This window comes from Pipistrellus hanaki, assembly GCF_964339955.1.
Source record: "Pipistrellus hanaki genome assembly, chromosome: 12".
Classification (NCBI taxonomy): domain Eukaryota; kingdom Metazoa; phylum Chordata; class Mammalia; order Chiroptera; family Vespertilionidae; genus Pipistrellus; species Pipistrellus hanaki.
Window position 1 is genome coordinate 16,202,454 of NC_140514.1, and position 17,794 is coordinate 16,220,247.

General features: G+C 64.7%; 1 protein-coding gene across 1 annotated transcript in view; it reads left to right on the plus strand.

Annotated features, from left to right (window-relative positions):
* Nucleotides 1–17,794, plus strand: part of ADCY3 (adenylate cyclase 3) — a gene marked incomplete at its 3' end in the record, with an annotated part of 48,440 nt that overhangs the window by 16,633 nt on the left and 14,013 nt on the right. Inside the window, exons 2-7 of the mRNA XM_084901425.1 lie at nucleotides 2,916–3,065; nucleotides 12,676–12,806; nucleotides 15,026–15,137; nucleotides 15,239–15,366; nucleotides 15,628–15,786; nucleotides 17,025–17,202. Coding sequence (XP_084757551.1) covers nucleotides 2,916–3,065; nucleotides 12,676–12,806; nucleotides 15,026–15,137; nucleotides 15,239–15,366; nucleotides 15,628–15,786; nucleotides 17,025–17,202 — 858 coding nt within the window. The remainder of the gene's footprint in view (nucleotides 1–2,915; nucleotides 3,066–12,675; nucleotides 12,807–15,025; nucleotides 15,138–15,238; nucleotides 15,367–15,627; nucleotides 15,787–17,024; nucleotides 17,203–17,794) is intronic.

Consider the following 17,794-nt stretch of genomic DNA (forward strand, 5'->3'; position numbering starts at 1 on the left):
GCGTCCCCAGGGCCGAGAGGGAACGTGCAGGATGTGGTGACTCATCGGATTCCAGGGGAAGGATCGGGGAAGGCACTTTCTCACGAGCCCGGGGTCATAAATACTTTTTCTGTCGTGGGTTCCATGAAGCTTCCGTCTGAATGTTTACCCACTTGGGAGATTTGTTCATTCTATTTGTTATTTTAAAGATCTTGTGTTTAAAAAAAAAATTTTTTTTTTTTTTGGTGGGTGGAGTGAGACTGCCCAGTCTAAAGCAGGCCACTAGGGTAGCAGCCGGAGCTTCTGGGCCTTTAGGTGCGGGGAATCCCCCCGAGATTGAACACCTTCTCCTGCCGGGCTGGTGCGGCTCAGTGGTCGAGCATCCACCTATGCACCAGGAGGTTATGGTTCGATGCCCAGTCAGGGCACATGCCCAGGTTGCAGGCCCAGTCCCCAATGGGCCGTGCAGGAGGCAGCTGATGGATGATTCTCTCATCATGGATGTTTCTATCTTTCTCCCTCTCCCTCCCTCTCTGAAATCAGTAAAAATACGTATTTTTACAAAACTCCTCCTCCTGGCGCCCCTGCTCTCTCTGGAACCTTCCTCCCCCTAGCCAACCCCCGCTTCCTGGCCGGGGGGCTCCTCGGCTGGGCTTCACCCTTTCGGATCTGAGCCCTGGACCCGGGGCTGGGAATGGCCTGCAGGGCCCTGACCGGCCTCCCACGCGGGGAGAGGGGGCCGGGGTGGGCCGGGAGGGGATTGCTCAGCTCCTTCCGGGCCTGCTTCTGTGGGGCCTGGAGAGGGGCCAGGTGGGCGGGAGCCACAGTGCCCTGGGGGTCCTCGCAAGGTTAGATATTTGGGGAAGTTCTAAGAAACCCAAGGCTTGGGGCTCCCGGGGGAAAGGTCTAGAAACAGATGAGCTTCCCGGGAGGCTGGGAGAGAGTTGTCAGGCATGGGTGGGACCCGCGGGACCCACATCGCTCTCCAGCAGCGTCTTGCCTCCACGTCCCTGCAGCCGAGAGTGCAGCCGGGGAGGGGAGCAGGCCTCGGAGGGGACAGGAGGCAGCGTGGCTCCGTGGCCAGCCTGGAGACTGCCCTGCCTCCCTTCCATCCAGCCTTCTTCCCCAGCCTCTCTGCACCAGGTCACGACCCCCACCTCCACCCCTCACCCCTCACCCCCACCCCCGTCCCAGCCTTTGCCCGCAGAGGTGAGGTCATATGGGGACCAGACAGGAACGCGGGGACCGTCGCCGTGAGTCAGTCTGCCCCTCGGCTCACGGTGATGGCACTGGCGCGCAGAGAGGTCGTTTGACTTGGCAGGTTCCCGGCTAGCGAGGGGCAGGGCCGCGGTCCAGGGCTCCTCGAGCGTTCATTTCCTACACTGTCTTACCCTCCATGCATTCAGCCCTGACCAGTGTGGCTCAGTGGATAGAGCATCGGCCTGCCGACTCAAGGGTCCCAGGTTCAATTCCGGTCAAGGGCATGTACCTTGGTTGTGGGCACATCCCCAGTAGGGGGTTTGCAGGAGGCAGCTGATCGATGTTTATCTCTCATCGATGTTTCTAACTCTATCCCTCTCCCTTCCTCTCTGGAAAAAAAAAAAGTCAATAAAATATATTTTAAAAATAAATACATAAATACCCACATTTGAGTGCAAGGCAGGCTGTCCGGCCTGGAGGGTCCCCAGGCGTGAACACACCGGGTCTGCTACGCGGTCTGGGTTAGACACTGGGTGGTGCTGGGCTGCTGTCTGGCAGTCCGCTCGGTCTGGCTGGGTTTTCTTAGGTGGCGCCCCGTGGGGGCGGAGAGCCAGCACCTGCTGTGGAGGGCGGGAGGCCCCGCTCAGAGCTCGGTGCCCGCTGAGAGGGCCAGTCCTGGGGGGTGTCAGGGCTGCGGTCTGGCGGCTGTGGGCGTGGCCCGGGGACCGCACACCAGGGAGCCTGCGGTGCCGGACGGAGGAGCAGCTCTCCCAGCCCAGAGGAGCTCTCGGTGCCCGAGCCCCGAGCTGGCTGCACAGACACCAGGTCCCAACCCCTCTCCTCCTCTCCCTGCAGCTTTGGGTCCTCGCGGGACCTGAGGACGGGCCTGGCTGCCCCTCCCCTGCTGGCAGGGGTGGCCGAGGATGCATGTGGACCCCAGGGACCTGTAACCCTGTGGCACGGGGGCAGGGTAGCAGGGGTGGCATTGTGACCCCGGAATCAGCCCGGTCAGGTCTCCTTAAAAAAAAAAAAAATATATATATATATATGTTTTTATTGATTTTTTTACAGAGAGGAAGAGAGAGAGAGAGAGAGCCAGAAACATCAATGAGAGACAGTCATTGATCAGCTGCCTCTTGCACACCCCCTACTGGGGATGTGCCCGCAACCAGTGTACATGTCCTTGACCGGAATCGAACCCGGGACCTTTCAGTCCATAGGCCGACGCTCTATCCACTGAGCCAAACCGGTTTTGGCTCCTGTGACCTTTTCCACAACCCGCGGCCCGTGGGGCTGTCCACCCACAGTGGGTGGGCCCGGCTGGCTTCCCTCTGCTCCTGGCTCCTCAGCACCAAAGCGCACGTAGCAAGTGTGTGCTCAGCGTGTGGCGGTCGAATAGACGTGCTGACAAATGCATGGGCAGCAGAGGGACTGACGGCTCAGGCCTCCCGGGTGGGCGGATTGGCCGGCTTAGCGGAGGGGTGATCAGCCCCCCCCCCTCCCCACCGGCCTTCTGGGCCCGGAGCCACGCCCGTGGGTGTGCCTCACCAGCCACGCCAACGAGGCAGGGTCTGTTGCGGGGACCTCACTTCCCTCGGGGTCACAGGCTCTGCTGGGGCCCGCCCTGGACACGGGCAGCTTGGGGTTTGGTCTCAGTCACTGCTCCCCACCCCCCACCCCCACCCCCAGAGACGCGCCTTCACCGCTGTCCCCTTCTCCCCCCCCCTCGGGCGCAGATCCTGGCCAACGTCTTCCTCTACCTGGGCGCCATCGCCGTGGGCATCATGTCCTACTACATGGCCGACCGCAAGCACCGCAAGGCCTTCCTGGAGGCCCGCCAGTCGCTGGAGGTGAAGATGAACCTGGAGGAGCAGAGCCAGCAGCAGGTAAGGCTCCGGGCGGCCGCAGGGCCGTGGGCTCGGAGCTGGTGTTTGTGCAGCCAGCTCGGTGCACGGGCACAAGGGGTGCGGGCCTATTAGTGTGTGTGTGTGTGTGTGTGTGTGTGTGTGTGTGTGTGGAGGGGGGTTCAGTGCGCAGGCCGTGGGCTCGGAGCTGGTGTTTGTGCAGCCAGCTCGGTGCACGGGCACAAGGGGTGCGGGCGTATTAGTGTGTGTGTGTGTGTGTGTGTGTGTGTGTGTGTGTGTGAAGGGGGTTCAGTGCGCAGCCCCGTGGGCTTTGGAGTTCGCCCACCAGGTCAGGTGCTCGCTGCCTGACGCCAGCTCGGGTCCCTCGCCTGGGAGGGCTCCTCCGACTTCAGGGAGCTTCTCTTGCTGGAAACTCGCTCCCGCTTCTCCTCTGTGCTCGGCCAAAGCCTCCCTCTTTCCCTTTTTCGGGTTTTTTTTTTTGTCTTTATATTTAAAACTTTTTAAGGAAATGCACCACCCCAGCAGCCACCAGTGGCTCCCTGTGGTCCTTTCCCAGGTGGACAAGTGCTGTGGGCTGCATGCTTGTCCTCCGTGGGCTTGCTAGTCCGCCTCGGCCACTCTCTTAAGGTCAAGGGCAGATGCGCACTGCCCACCTACTGTGCGCACAGAATTGCTCTCCCTGCAGGGGACCCATCCCCTGGCCTCAGGGCAGGGTCCTCTGGGTGATTTCCACCCGCCCATCCCTGGCTGTTTTCTCCGTGCTCCGGGCCCTCTCCCCGCTGCCTTCTCCCTCTAAGTCCTGTTTAACGAAGGAAAACCAGCCCGGCCCCCCAGGACCCGCCGTTTACATTTTTCTTGGCGAGAAGTGCCTGCTGTCCTGCCGTTTACCCGCCTGACGGCAGCCGGAGCCACCGCAGCTCCTCCCCTTCGCGTGCGAGTCAGGCTTCCTCCTCCTTCTCGGTCTGGAATCTTCTCAGATGCGTTTGAAGGTCCCCAGAAGTCACATCCGCCCGTTTCCTGTTCTCCAGAGGCCGTTTCTCCTGCACGCACAGACTCACGTGGAGAATACACGACTCCCTGCTCTGGGAACCGTGTCTGCGTGCACCGGGTGCCGAGTGCTCTGGGTTCACAAAACACAGCTTTCGTGGACTCGGCCGCTCAGGTGGCCCGGGCTGTGGTTTCAGGGTCCCTCTGGGTGGTGGGGGCCCATCGGTGGGCCTCACAGTCTCTAGTCCAGTGGTCGGCAAACTCATTAGTCCACAGAGCCCAATAGCAACAGGACAATGATTGAAATTTCTTTTGAGAGCCAAATTTTTTTAAGATTTATTTTATTGATTTCTTTCAGAGAGGAAGGGAGAAAGATTGAGAGCTAGAAACATCGATGATGATGAGAGAGAAACATCGACCAGCTGCCTCCTGTACAACCCCTACTGGGGATGTGCCCGCAACCAAGGTACATGCCCTTGCCCGGAATCAAACCTGCAACCTTCAGTCTGCAGGCCAACGCTCTACCCACTGAGCCAAACCGGTTTCGGCGAGAGCCAAATTTTTTAAACTTAAACTTCTTCTAGGGCCACTTCTTCAACATAGACTCGCCCAGGCCGTGGTAGTTTGTGGAAGAGCCACACACGTGGGGCCGAAGAGCCGCATGTGGCTCTCGAGCCGCGGTTTGCTGACCACGGCTCAGGACGGTGCTGTTGGAGGCCCACACGGATTCCTTTAGCCGATGGCCCTGGCGTCTGTCCTGGGGGTGTTTTCTCGGTCTATTTAGCTGTGAGATCTGGACGCTTCGGGGCTGGGCCTCGGCCTCGTTCCTTCAGAAGCAGGTTTAGGAGGGGGCGCTCCGGCCTCCTGGTGACAGGGCCCGGCCCAGCTCACCACTGGGGCCCCTCCTCCTCGGCCTGGGTCCTGTGGTCCCCGAGGAGCAGCCGAGGCTCCGCACATTTAGAGGATCCTCTGTGCAGTGAGTGCTGCTTGGAAGGCCTTCGTTCCTGGTTTTATACTGTCTTGTCTCGTTCGCCTCTGGCCTCTCCTACTGTGGACGCACTCCTCGGGTTCCTGACATAAAAAAGCACAAGGCGCTGGACCGGTGTGGCTCAGTGGATGGAGCGTTGGCTTGTGGACTGAAAGGTCCCAGGTTCGATTCCGGTCAAGGGCATGTACCTTAGTTGCGGGCACATCCCCAGTAGGGGGTGTGCAAGAGGCAGCTGGTCGGTGATTCTCTCTCATCAACGTTTCTAGCTCTCTATGTTTCTCCCTTCCTCTCTGTAAAAAATCAATAAAATATATATTTTAAAAAAACAAAAAGCACAAGGCACGCCACCCCTTTGCTAAGCCAGGAGTTATTTCCTTCCATCTCTGTGTGGTTTTCCACTTGCCGACCTGACTCAGTCCTGTCTGTCTCTTCATGTGTCACTCGGGACCTCTCCCATCCCCTTGAACAGTAGCTTAAAAAAAAAAAAAAAAGTATCATTGAAAGTATTACCTATGTCCCCTTTTCCCTCATTGACCCCCTCTGCCCACCCCAACCCCCTACCCCAGGCCTTCAGCACCCCACTGTCTGTGTGCATGGATTGTGCACATATGCATACAAAGCAGGTAGCTTTTTGTTGCTTCTGTCTGATTCTTTCCCTTCTAGGACTCCAGACATTCTTATTAGACATTTTTACCACATTCATAATTTTTCCCCCCTGAGTCTTATCTTTCTTTTTGTTTCTCCCTGTGCATTGCGTAGACTCTCCTTACTGACTTGACTTCCAACAGTTGAATCTTTAGTTTCGGCTCTTGGATTTGCTGCTGTTGTTGTTCTAGAATAGGGGTGTCGAACTCAATCAGAGAAGGGGCCAAAATCTAAAATCCAGCCTAAATCGCGGGCCGAATGTTTTACTGACAATGTCATAAACTGACAGCGGAGTGCAGTGATGACAGCGCGGTGCGGGCCACATTGCAAGGCCTGGCGGGCTGGATTTGGCCCGCGGGCCTTGTGTTTGACACATGTGTTCTAGAATGTCCATTTCATTTTAACACACACATTCCAGTTCTTTGGTTAAGTTCTCCATTTGGTCACCTGTTTCTTGGGAAATATTAAATATTTATTTATTTCTCTCCTTCCCGCTGTTGTGACGCTCTGGCCTTTAGTCTTCTGAAAACTGGGGTGAAACACAGCACCATTGTCTTGGGCCGTTTGAGAATTACATCAAGTCAGAGCTCTGAGTCTAGAAGCCATGAAGCCCGTTAGTGTGATTAGCTGTGGCCACACTGGCCCCTGGGTCACCAGCTGAAGGGAGGAAGGGGCTGGAGGTGGCTGAGCTGGTGTGCCTTTCTCCGTGGGGACAGTCGAGATGCAGGTTGCTTCCTCCCCAGTTCCGGGTGGTTTTATGTCCCAGGAATGTCAGCTGATGTGTCCTCGGGGCTGAGTGGGGGCTGGTGGTAGAGGCCACAGAGTCCCATTTCACGTTTCTCCTCGTGGGAATGAGAGTGAGATAACAGAGCCCTGACCGGTTTGGCTCGGTGGATAGAGCATCGGCCTGCGGACTGAAGGGTCCCGGGTTCGATTCCGGACAAGGTCATGTACCTTGGTTGCAGGCACATCCCCAGTGTGGGGTATGCAGGAGGCAGCTGATGGATGTTTCTCTCTCATCGATGTTTCTAACTCTCTATCCCTCTCTCTTCCTCTCTGTAAAAAAATCAATAAATATATTTTAAAAAAGAAAAGAAAAGAAGTGGGACGGGGCCTTGGCCGCTTACACCTCCCGCTCCAGGCTCCTCCTCCGCAGGGAGGGAGGGAAAGCTCTGTGGGCGTGGCCCGGCCTGCAGGGGGCTCTCTTTGCATCGGCTGAGCCGGTGTCCAGCTCTGGGCAGTCCGATGGCATTTACCTTTGACCCCGGGTGGGCCTCGGGCCTCTCTCCCCAGCTCCCCTCGCCGCCTCGGGGGTGGCCGGTGGAGCAGGAGGCCCGGAGGAGGGAACTGGCGTTGTTTTCTGTTTTCCACGGGATCCTGCTCCGGGGCGGAGTGGGGGACCTTGATGGTTGCTAAGCGCCTCAGCTGCCACCCGGCAGCAGCAGGCATCCAGGAAGTCCGCCCGGGGCACACCTGTCGGCAGGGACGCGGCCGCAGGACAAGCCTTTCTGAATCGCACACGGAACCGCTTCCCAGGGAGAGGGCTGACTTCCCAGGAGAGGGCTGACTTCCCAGGGAGAGGGCCGCGGTCGGAGGAGGAGGCGGGAGAGGACGGAGGGACGGCAGAGGCTCAGGAGGCCTGCACTTCTTTTGGGTTCTGTTGTGAGGTCAGGCAGCCTGTCCTCACTCAGGGAAGAGGGGGTGGCCTCAGTCCCCACCCACCACGTGCTCAGCGTCCCCGCTCCCGCAGGGCAGAGCCCTGGGCTGACCCTGGATCGGTGTGACTTCTGTTCTGTCCAAGAGGACAGGCCTGCGGTGACCTCACCGCCCGCCCCGCGGAGCTCCCGGGGGGGAAGCTGGGCCGGGCACATGGGGAGCCCAGGGCTGACCTTGTATGCAGGGTTCTAGGTCAGCAAGTCGTCCGCCATCCCGCACCTCAGAGAGGACCCGCGGGCCAGGTCAGAGGACCCGGGGGAGGGGGACACTGGCTTGTGGTCGGCGCAGCTCCTGGGGGATCCGTGGCAGAGCAGCCCCTCCCTCGGCCTTACGCCCGGCGCCCGGGGTCACCTCTGACCAGGGACGGCATGTCTGCTTGGGGCCCGCGTCTCAGGGGACAGCCCGCCGTTCCCCGTGAGCGTCCGGCGTCTCTCCCGGGAGCCTGGCCGGGCCTCCGGACAGCTGGCAGCGCACTCGGGCTCGGCTTCGGTTTCTCCTCTTCCTCAAGGTCCCTCGTCTCCGACCTCTGCCCCAGCCGGCCCTCTGTTCCCTCCCAGACCTTGGGCTGCGAGGTGAAGGCATGGAGCAATCTCCACCTTGAACCCCGTCCCAGGGGAGGTCGGTAGGGGAGAGGGGAGTCCTGGGGAGAGAGGAGGGAGCCAGCTGCCGTCTGGCCTGGGGCTGGGCGTCTAGGGTCAGTCCTCAAAGTTGTCAGTCCGGTTGTCCTGGCGACGGGAGGCTGGGCTGTCCCGGAGCCAGTGAGGCGGGAAGAGGCGCTCCCGCCTCCACAGCGGCTCTGCCTCCTGCCCTCGCTCGGGGCGTGGTGGCCGGTGAGTGCCCGGCGGAGGGAGCACACCGGCCGCCCACTCGGCAGGAACCACTGAGGACCGGGCCGCTCCCCCTCCCCAGCGCCAGCCGTGGCTTGTGCCTTCACAGCGCCCGTCACAGACAGAGCCAGTACCTCTTTTTTCGGTGTAGCCTCGGTGCCTCTTGGCCTGCGACAGGCCCGAGGAGAGCATCCCCGGTTGAAGTAGGAGTCAGTGCTGTGTGCGCCCAGCGCCCACCCCGTGGCTTCCCTGGAGATTCTTCATCCCCGCGTTCCAGGTTCTCCACCTTCCTGATGCCACGACCCTCTCAGACAGCTCCTCCTGTGGTGGTGACCCCCAGCCAGAAAACTGTTTTCGTGGCTGCTTCACAACTGTCATTTTGCTACTGTTAATGAATCTTTAAAAAATATATATATATATATATATATATACACACACACACACACACACACACACACACACACATACACACACACACATATATGTAATTGATTTTTTACAGAGAGGAAGGGAGAGGGACAGAGAGTTAGAAACATCGATGAGAGAGAATCATCGATCAGCTGCCTCTTGCACCCCCCACCACTGGGATTGTGCCTGCAACCAAGGTACATGCCCTTGACTGGAATCGAACCTGGGACCCTTCAGTCCGCAGGCCGATGCTCTGTCCACTGAGTCGAACCGGTTTCGGCGTGTTAATGGATCTTAATGTAAATATCTGTGCTTTCTGACGGTCTTAGGTGACCCTGCTAGCGGTTCTCAACCTGTGGGTTGAGGTTCTTAACCTGTGGAGCCCAAGACCATCGGGAAACACAGATATTTACATTACGATCCATAACAGTAGCAGCATGACAGCTGTGAAGCAGCCACGAAAATAGTCTTATGGCTGGGGGTCACCACCACGGGAGGAGCTGTCTGAGAGGGTCAGAGAACCGCTGCTCTGGCAGAACAAGCCCCACTTCAGACAGTGCAGGGGGGGCGGGCCCGCAGAGGGGCGCTTGCTGTGCCCGGTGGACGGGCACCAGGGGTGGGTCCGAGTCGAGGAAGGTGGGCGCGGCCTGTGGAGGACGCGCCGTCGGACGGAGGCAGAGGGAGGGAAGCGCAGCCACCGTGAAGCCTTCCTGGCGGAGCCCGGGGCTGTGTCGCTGGCCTGGGCCTTCGTGCCCAGGATGGATGGAGCTGTGTGTTCCCGGGTTGCCGGCCGGAAGCAGGCGTGTGCTTCCCCTGCAGATGCTATAGCGCCCCCTCCCTTCCCCCTGATCACAGGTGCACCCTCCGCCTCCTGCTCAGCCCAGGGGCCTCAGGCAGCCGCTTTCTGCCCTCCGGGTTGGCACGCGAGCTGTGCTCGATGGCTCAGTGTCTGCGCTGTCCGGCATTGCAGCCGCTGCCACAGGCGGCTGCTTAAATGAATGAAAATTAAAGAATTAAACGTGAGAGACTCCGCCGCGCTGGCCGCGTTCGCGTGCTCAGCAGCGGGGTGTGGCAGGTGCCGCCGTGGGACCCAGGCTCCGGCCGTTTCCGTGGCGGCGGAAAGTTCTGAGCTGCTCCAGAGGGCGATGGCTTGTCCCTGGGGCCACGTCTCCTACCTGACAGCTCATTAGCTCACCAACCTCCACGGAGCGCCCGCTCTGTGCCAGGCTCGCTGGGAGGGCCCCGGGTAGCACCCACGTGGCCTCCCGCGGGCCCGGAGGGCTGTCTCCCGAGGCCGCAGCCCCCGTGGCCCACACGGCGGCCCCTCCCCTCCCTGGTGACGGCGTGGGAGTCTGGGGGCGGTGACCAGGGGCTCCTGTGCTCTATGTCCCCGCTCCCGCAGGGCAGGGCTCCGGGCTGACCCTGCGTCTGAGCGACTTCTGTTCTGTCCCACACGACACGTCTGGTGGGGACTTGCTGGCCTGGCCCTCCCACTGCGTTCGTGTGGCTCTGCTTCCCCGGGGAGCCCACCTGCCCGCCCGGGAGACCCTGCTCTCGCCCCGGAAGGTCTTGGGGAAAGAGGGCTGGTGTGAGGGCCGCGGCCCCTCCCTCGGAACTCGCACGGCCTTGGCCGAGGACAGCAGAGCGTTCCTGCCCCGCGAGGCCGGTCACTGCGGTGACCTCGCTGCCCGCCCAGCAGAGCTCCTGGGGGTGCTGCTCACCTCTGACCTTCCCGCTCAGGGACCTGCACCCGGGACCAGTGACTGCGCTTGAGTGACCCACCAAGGGGTGTGGTCCCCTGGTCTATGGGTGACACCTGCCCTGCACTGGGGCTTCCTGGTGGCCCGTGAGGTGGCCTGGAGGCTCTGGCTGCCCGGAGCTAGCAGGCCGGGCCCTCCTCCTCCTCCTCCTCATCCTTTCCCCTGCAGCCTCTGCTCAGGTGGGCAGGCCAGGAGGGCACCTGGAGGGGTGCAGTGACTGTACTGGCCTCTATGAAGGTGACCAACCTTATGCTGCTCATAGGTTTTTATTCCAAGAACCCGGATACATCAGGACCAGAATAGACATGTCTGTGGACTGCTGTGTGCTCACAGCCTGTGATGGGTTGTCATGCATGTATTTGTGTGTGTGGTATGTGTGTGTGTGTATGCACAGCACATACGTAGGACACACCTGCACATGCCCAAGGACACCCCCCCCCCCCTCAGTCAGGCGGCTACCACACAGACACCGCACCACATGCACACACGGCCATCTGGGCACCGGGGCCGTGCGGACGGACCACCGGGAAGCCCCGCACATTCTGTTCCCGGAGGAGGTCCCAGCCCCTGGGCCTCCACAGCCACTGCTCCCGGGTCAGGACCCCGTGCCCCGCCCCCTCGGGCCCTGCCCAGCCGCCTGCTCCCCATGGCCGTCCGGGGGCCCCTCCCAGGACGGGCAGTGCTGTCTGGCCGGAGCCTCCTGGAGGCTTCCAGCGGCTGCTTCCTTTGTGAGCCCTCATCTGGGGCTGTTCCCAGGGAGGGTCCTGCCTGGCCTGCTTTTAGGGTAACTCACAAAGCCCCGTGGGCAGCCTTCCTCCCCGCGGGGACTCCTCCCTCCTGTGGCCTCTGACGGGTCAGCACAGGCTTCTCGGGGACGGTTTGGCCGTTAGAGCAGTCCTCCGCTGGAGGCAGCAGCCCGGCTCCCAGCAGCCTTCTCTCCTCCGCTTCCCCTCGTGGGGCCTCCGGAGCCAGGCTCCCCCTGCTCCAGGCAGCAGCTGCCCTCGGACGTGAAGCATTTCTGCGAGGTTTCTCTGGCCGAGTCCCAGCCCCTCAGACCCCCCCCCCCCAGTCCTCCCCTCGTGGTCAGTCCCTGGCTGGGGGCAGGGAGGGCTCCCGGCAGGTCTCCACCTCCTCATCCCAGACCCCTGGCTGCTGTGAAATCCCAGGGGGCTTGTGCAGGTGCCCTCCAGGCTGGGTTTATTTAGGATCCAGTCGTTCGGTGAAGGGCCGTTGGGCTGTCTGGTTCCGGTCCTGAGGCGCCGTGCCTCCCCCTCGCGCTCGCCGCTGGTGTTCAGGCCTCAGACAGGCGGCTGCGTTGGCTCTGGCCAGCAGCTCCCCGCTCTGAGGGGACGGGCTGCCGCGGACAGGCGGCGGCCAGGGTCACCGCTGGAGGCAACAGGAAGTTCTGTGTTTACTCCCAGTTTAAAACGTTTCTTTAAAAAGCAGCAGCAGGACACCATATATAGCATTTTGGAAAACATTTTCGTTTTCTCTCAATCCTGTCCCCCCAGTGGCTCTTGGCTCTCTCCCCCGCCCCTGCCCCTGCCTGTGTACCCGCATCACCTTTGCAGAATACGGTCTGTGTCTGCCTGCCTCTCTCTCTTTCTCTCTCTCTCTCCCTCTCTCTCCCCCTCCCTCCCTCCCTCCCCCCCTCCTCTCTCTCTCTCTCTCTCTCTCTCTCTCTCTCTCTCTCTCTCTCGCTCGCTCGCTTGCTGTCTTGTGGCAGCAGCTTTTACCGAGACCTGTTAAGTGGCGTAATCTTCACCACAGGACCGCTCGGCTTCATCAGCCGTTGGCTGGCGTCGGGGCTGCCTGCAGAGTTTCCCACATGTGGTGCCCTGTGGCACACGTGTCTCTTCACTTCTTTGGGGTTATTTTTGCTGGACAGCCTCCCGGGAGAGTCATTAGTGGGTCAGAGGCTCGGAACATGCTTGCGGCTCCCGGAACCTACAGCGAGTTGCTGTTTTAGGAAGAGCAGCTCTGCCTCCCTCCGCGCTGGCCCCCTCGAGGCTCGGCTGCCCACCCCGGGCAGAGGAGGGCGCCTTCTGCTTGGGCCCTGCCCTCGAGGATGCACAGGCAGGAGCAGCGGAGAGCGGGCCCCCAGGACCTGCCACGCCCCCTGTGAGCGACACACACACACACACACGACACCTGTCACACTTCCTGTGGCCAGGGACACCATGGAGGCCCGGACCTGTCACACCTCCTGCAGGGGGGTGGGGGGGCGGGGAGTGGGGGAAGGACAGTTGGATTTCTTCCCAGGCGAGGTCTCCCCTCACTGCCCTCCCTGTGCCCCGCAGGAGAACCTGATGCTCTCCATCCTGCCCAAGCACGTGGCCGACGAGATGCTGAAGGACATGAAGAAGGACGAGAGCCAGAAGGACCAGCAGCAGTTCAACACCATGTACATGTACCGCCACGAGAACGTCAGGTGCGCCGGGCTCCGGGCAGGACGGCGGGCCGTGGGCTCCGCGGGGCGCTGCGCTGAGGTCTCCCCGGGGAGAGAAGCAGAGCCATCCCCGCAGTGGGGCCCGGTGTGAGCAGCCCTGCAGGCGGGCCTCGGGCTGAGACACCTCTGGCTCTGTGGTCCAGCCCCGATGCTGTACCAGCATCACCAGAGCCAGGAGGTGACATCTGAGCGGCCGCCCGGCGGTCAGGGCCGGCACGGGGGCTCCTGCCCTCCCCGGCCGGAGGGCGGCAGCCTGGGAGGGGCCACAGAGGGGAGCCCACAGGACACGCTAAGTGCCAGAGCCGCAACCTCACCCTCCATGTGCCCAGGTCTCACCGCTTTGGGGCTCGAGCAAACTCACCCTCAAGAGTTCAGGTCTCCCCAGGACCCTGGCTGCCCCGGGCTGGGAGCGGGGATGGGAGCAGGAGCAGGAGCTGGAGCGGGAGAAGGAGCATGAGCAGGAGCTGGAGCTGGAGCGGGATGGGAGCATGAGTGGGAGGGGGAGCGGAGGGCAGGAGCTGGAGTGGGAGCGGGGCGGGAGCGGGAGGGGGAGCAGGAGGGGGAGGAGCAGGGGGGGAGGGGGAGCGGGAGGGGGAGGGGGAGTGGGAGCTGAGGCGGGAGCGGAGGCGGGAGCTGGAGCGGGAGCGGGCGGAGGGGGAGCAGGAGGGGGAGGGGAGCGGGAGGGGGAGGGAGCGGGGGCGGGAGGGGAGCGGGAGGGGGAGGGGGAGTGGGAGCTGAGGCGGGAGCGGAGGCGGGAGCTGGAGCGGGAGCGGGGGCGGGAGGGGGGAGCAGGAGGGGGAGGGGAGCGGGGGCGGGAGGGGAGCGGGAGCGGAGGCGGGAGCGGGGGCGGGGAGGGGGAGCAGGAGGGGGAGGGGGGAGCGGGAGGGGGAGGGGAGCGGGGGCGGGAGGGGAGGGGAGGGGAGGGGGAGGGGGAGGGGAGCGGAGGGGGAGGGGAGGGGGGAGGGGGAGGGGGAGGGGGAGGGGGGAGCGGGAGGGGGAGGGGGAGGGGGGAGCGGGAGGGGGAGGGGAGCGGGGGCGGGAGGGGGGGAGCAGGGGTGGGAGGGGGAGCGGGAGGGGAGGGGGAGGGGGGCGGGAGGGGGAGGGGAGCAGGGGTGGGAGGGGGAGCGGGAGGGGGAGGGGGAGTGGGAGCTGAGGCGGGAGCGGAGGGGGGAGCTGGGGCGGGAGCAGGGCGGGAGGGGGAGTGGGAGGGGAGGGAGCGGGAGGGGGAGGGGAGCGGGGGCGGGAGGGGAGCGGGAGGGGGAGGGGGAGTGGGAGCTGAGGCGGGAGCGAGGCGGGAGCTGGAGGCGGGAGCGGGGGCGGGAGGGGGGAGCAGGAGGGGGAGGGAGCGGGGGCGGGAGGGGAGCGGGAGGCGGGAGGGGAGCGGGGGCGGGAGGGGGGAGCAGGAGGGGAGGGGGGAGCGGGAGGGGGAGGGGAGCGGGGCGGGAGGGGCGGAGGGGGAGGGGGAGGGGGAGCGGGAGGGGGAGGGGGAGGGGGGAGCGGGAGGGGGAGGGGGAGCGGGGAGCGGGGGGGGAGGGGGAGGGGGGAGCGGGAGGGGGAGGGGAGCGGGGGCGGGAGGGGGGAGCAGGGGTGGGAGGGGGAGCGGGAGGGGGAGGGGAGGGGGGAGCGGGGAGGGAGAGCAGGGGTGGGAGGGGGAGCGGGGAGGGGGAGGGGAGTGGGAGCTGAGGGCGGGAGCGGAGGCGGGAGCTGGGGCGGGAGCAGGGGCGGGAGGGGGGAGTGGGAGGGGGAGGGGAGCGGGAGGGGGAGGGGAGCGGGGGCGGGAGGGGAGCGGAGGGGGAGGGGGAGTGGGAGCTGAGGCGGGAGCGGAGGCGGGAGCTGGAGCGGGAGCGGGGGCGGGAGGGGGGAGCAGGAGGGGGAGGGGAGCGGGGGCGGGAGGGGAGCGGGGGCGGGAGGGGGGAGCAGGAGGGGGAGGGGAGCGGGAGGGGGAGGGGAGCGGGAGGGGGAGGGGAGCGGGAGGGGGAGGGGAGCGGGGGCGGGAGGGGAGCGGGGGCGGGAGGGGGGAGCAGGAGGGGAGGGGAGCGGGAGGGGGAGGGGAGCGGGGGCGGGAGGGGGGAGCAGGAGGGGGAGGGGAGCGGGGGCGGGAGGGGAGCGGGGGCGGGAGCTGGGGCGGGAGCGGGGGCGGGAGCTGGCGCGGCGTCTGGGCGCCGTGTGCAGCGGAGCCTCGCGGGCGCCTCCTCCCGCAGCATCCTCTTCGCGGACATCGTGGGCTTCACGCAGCTGTCTTCCACCTGCAGCGCCCAGGAGCTCGTGAAGCTGCTCAACGAGCTCTTCGCCCGCTTCGACAAGCTGGCGGCCGTGAGTGCCCCTCGGCCGTGCGGGCTCCAGGGTCCCCCCTCCCTCCCGCCCGCCCGCCCGCCCTCCTCCGCGCCCTCACCGCAGCCCCCCTGCCCTTTCAGAAATACCACCAGCTGCGCATCAAGATCCTGGGCGACTGCTACTACTGCATCTGCGGCCTGCCGGACTACCGCGAGGACCACGCCGTCTGCTCCATCCTCATGGGGCTCGCCATGGTGGAGGCCATCTCGTGAGTGGGCGCCTGGGCCCGGGGGGGAGCGGGGAGCCTGCGTGTAGTGGGGGACGTGATGCTGTGCAGCTGGAGGTCCCGCGGGACGAGGCGGGGGCAGTTCTTCTGCCCACTCAGCTCAAAGGCGGGCAGAAAGCTGGGGCACCCAGAGGGCCGCCTGGCCCAGGGGGGAAGGAGCGGGTGGGATCCCTCCTGGGGGCGAGGGGCCGGCGCCTGGCTGCGGGCTTCCCCTGACCCTCCTCCTCTCCGTGCGCCCGGCAGGTACGTGCGGGAGAAGACCAAGACCGGGGTGGACATGCGTGTGGGGGTGCACACGGGCACCGTGCTGGGGGGCGTGCTGGGCCAGAAGCGCTGGCAGTACGACGTGTGGTCCACCGACGTCACCGTGGCCAACAAGATGGAGGCCGGCGGCATCCCTGGGTGAGTGCCTTCCCTGGGCAGGCACCGGCGGAGGCACAGCATCCCTCCGGCCTGAGGCTCGGGCGAGGCCCCTCCCACCAGGACCCGCGTTCCTTCCGGCCCGTCTCCTGGGGCCCTGGTTGGCTCTGGCCTCTCCTGCCGGGACCTCTGCGCTGTGTGTCCCCTTTGCCGACGGGCAGGGCCTCCCGGCCCTGATGCCCTCACACACTGCCGTCTGCCAGCCTCCCGGGCGGCGTGACCGTGACGGCCAGCAGCAGGCGCAGAGGAGCCACCTGCCGTTACAGAGGCGGCCGGCCAGCCCTGCCTGCGCTCAGGGCGGGCGGGCGGGCGGGCGGGCGGGCGGGCTGAGGGCCTCGGACACCTGCCCGCCTGGGCCCGGAGCGCCCCCCGGGGGCACTCCCCAGAGAAGGGGCCGTTGCCCCCCAAAACAGGTGCAGACTTCGTTTTATTTAATCTCATGTCATTCTTTTTTAAAAAAATATATTTTATTGATTTTTCAGAGAGGAAGAGAGAGGACAGAGAGTGAGAAACATCAATGAGAGAGAAACATCGACCAGCTGCCTCCTGCACGCCCCCCACCGGGGATGTGCCCGCAACCAAGGTACATGCCCTTGACCGGAATCAGCCCAGGACCCCCAGTCCGTAGGCTGACGCTCTATCCGCTGAGCCAAACCGGTGTCGGCATGGGTGCAGACTTCTAAGTGTCCTTCTCATTTGTGCTCTCAGCAGCCTGAGGACAAAACCTTATTCCTGTCCCATGGACTTAACTCCGAGGCTCCAAGAGGGGCAGGTGCCACTCTGCCCACACAGGACCTCCCTGTCTGCCCTGGGTGGCCCTGTCCCATGCCCCCCCCCCCCCCGAGGGCGAGTGGGGCACCATTGGGGGCGGGTGGGGGCCGAGGGGGCGGACGGGGGCCGCCCGGGGCTGTCGGGGGCGGGCGGGGACGGGTGAGGGGCTGGCGGGGGGCTGTCCGGGGCGGGCGGGGGCCATTGGGGGCCGGCGGGGGGCCTGTCGGGGGCTGGCAGGGGGCTGTCGGGGGCGGGGGCCCGGCGGGGGCGGGTGGGGGTCCGGCGGGGGCCGGCGGGGGGCTCGGCGGGGGCGGGCGGGGGGCTGTCGGGGGCTGGCAGGGGGCTGTCGGGGCCGGGGGCCGGGGGCCGGCGGGGGGTCCGTTGGGGGCGGGCGGGGGCCCGTCGGGGGCGGGCGGGCCGTGCTCAGGGCCTCTCTGGCTGCGGTGCAGGCGCGTGCACATCTCCCAGAGCACCCTGGACTGCCTGAAGGGAGAGTTCGACGTGGAGCCGGGCGAGGGGGGCAGCCGCTGCGATTACCTGGAGGAGAAGGGCATCGAAACCTACCTCATCATCGCGTCCCGGCCGGAGGTGAAGAAAACCGCCTCCCAGAACGGCCTCGGCAGCTCGGTGAGTCCCCGCCGCCCCCCTGCACGACCCCTGCACGAGGGCGCGGGCGGAGGGCGCGGGCGGAGGGCGCGGGCGGAGGGCGCGGGCGGAGGGCGCGGGCGGAGGGCGCGGGCGGAGGGCGCGGGCGGAGGGTGGCAGGGCCGGGCGTGGCCTGACGGCGGCGGAGTGAGCTGTGAGGGGCCCGTGGGCATCCAGCGATGCCGAGTCCCGCTGGGCCTGCCGTGTCGGGGATGGGACTGTCCCGCCCCGCCCCGCCCCGGGGAGCCTGTGTGGTGCTCTGAGCGGCTGGTGGCAGGGAGGGGCCCTGCAGGAGACGGTGGAGCCACAGGAGTGGCGTGGGGAGAGCAGAGGGAGGGTGCGGGAGGCGGTGGAGGCCCCTCCCTCCTCACCTCGGCCCCCTCCCCGGGCCCAGGCCGGCTCTCGCTCACGGTCTTCGTTTGTGTGAAAGATGAAGCTGTGAGCAGCATCATGTCTTTAGTGCCCAAGGCAGGACACTGATAATGTGCTGCCGGCCAGGTGAGTGTCTGAGACTCACATTCCTGTCCATTTGAGGCTTTTCCCAGCTCTGCATTCTAGGAGCGCTTTAGGAGAG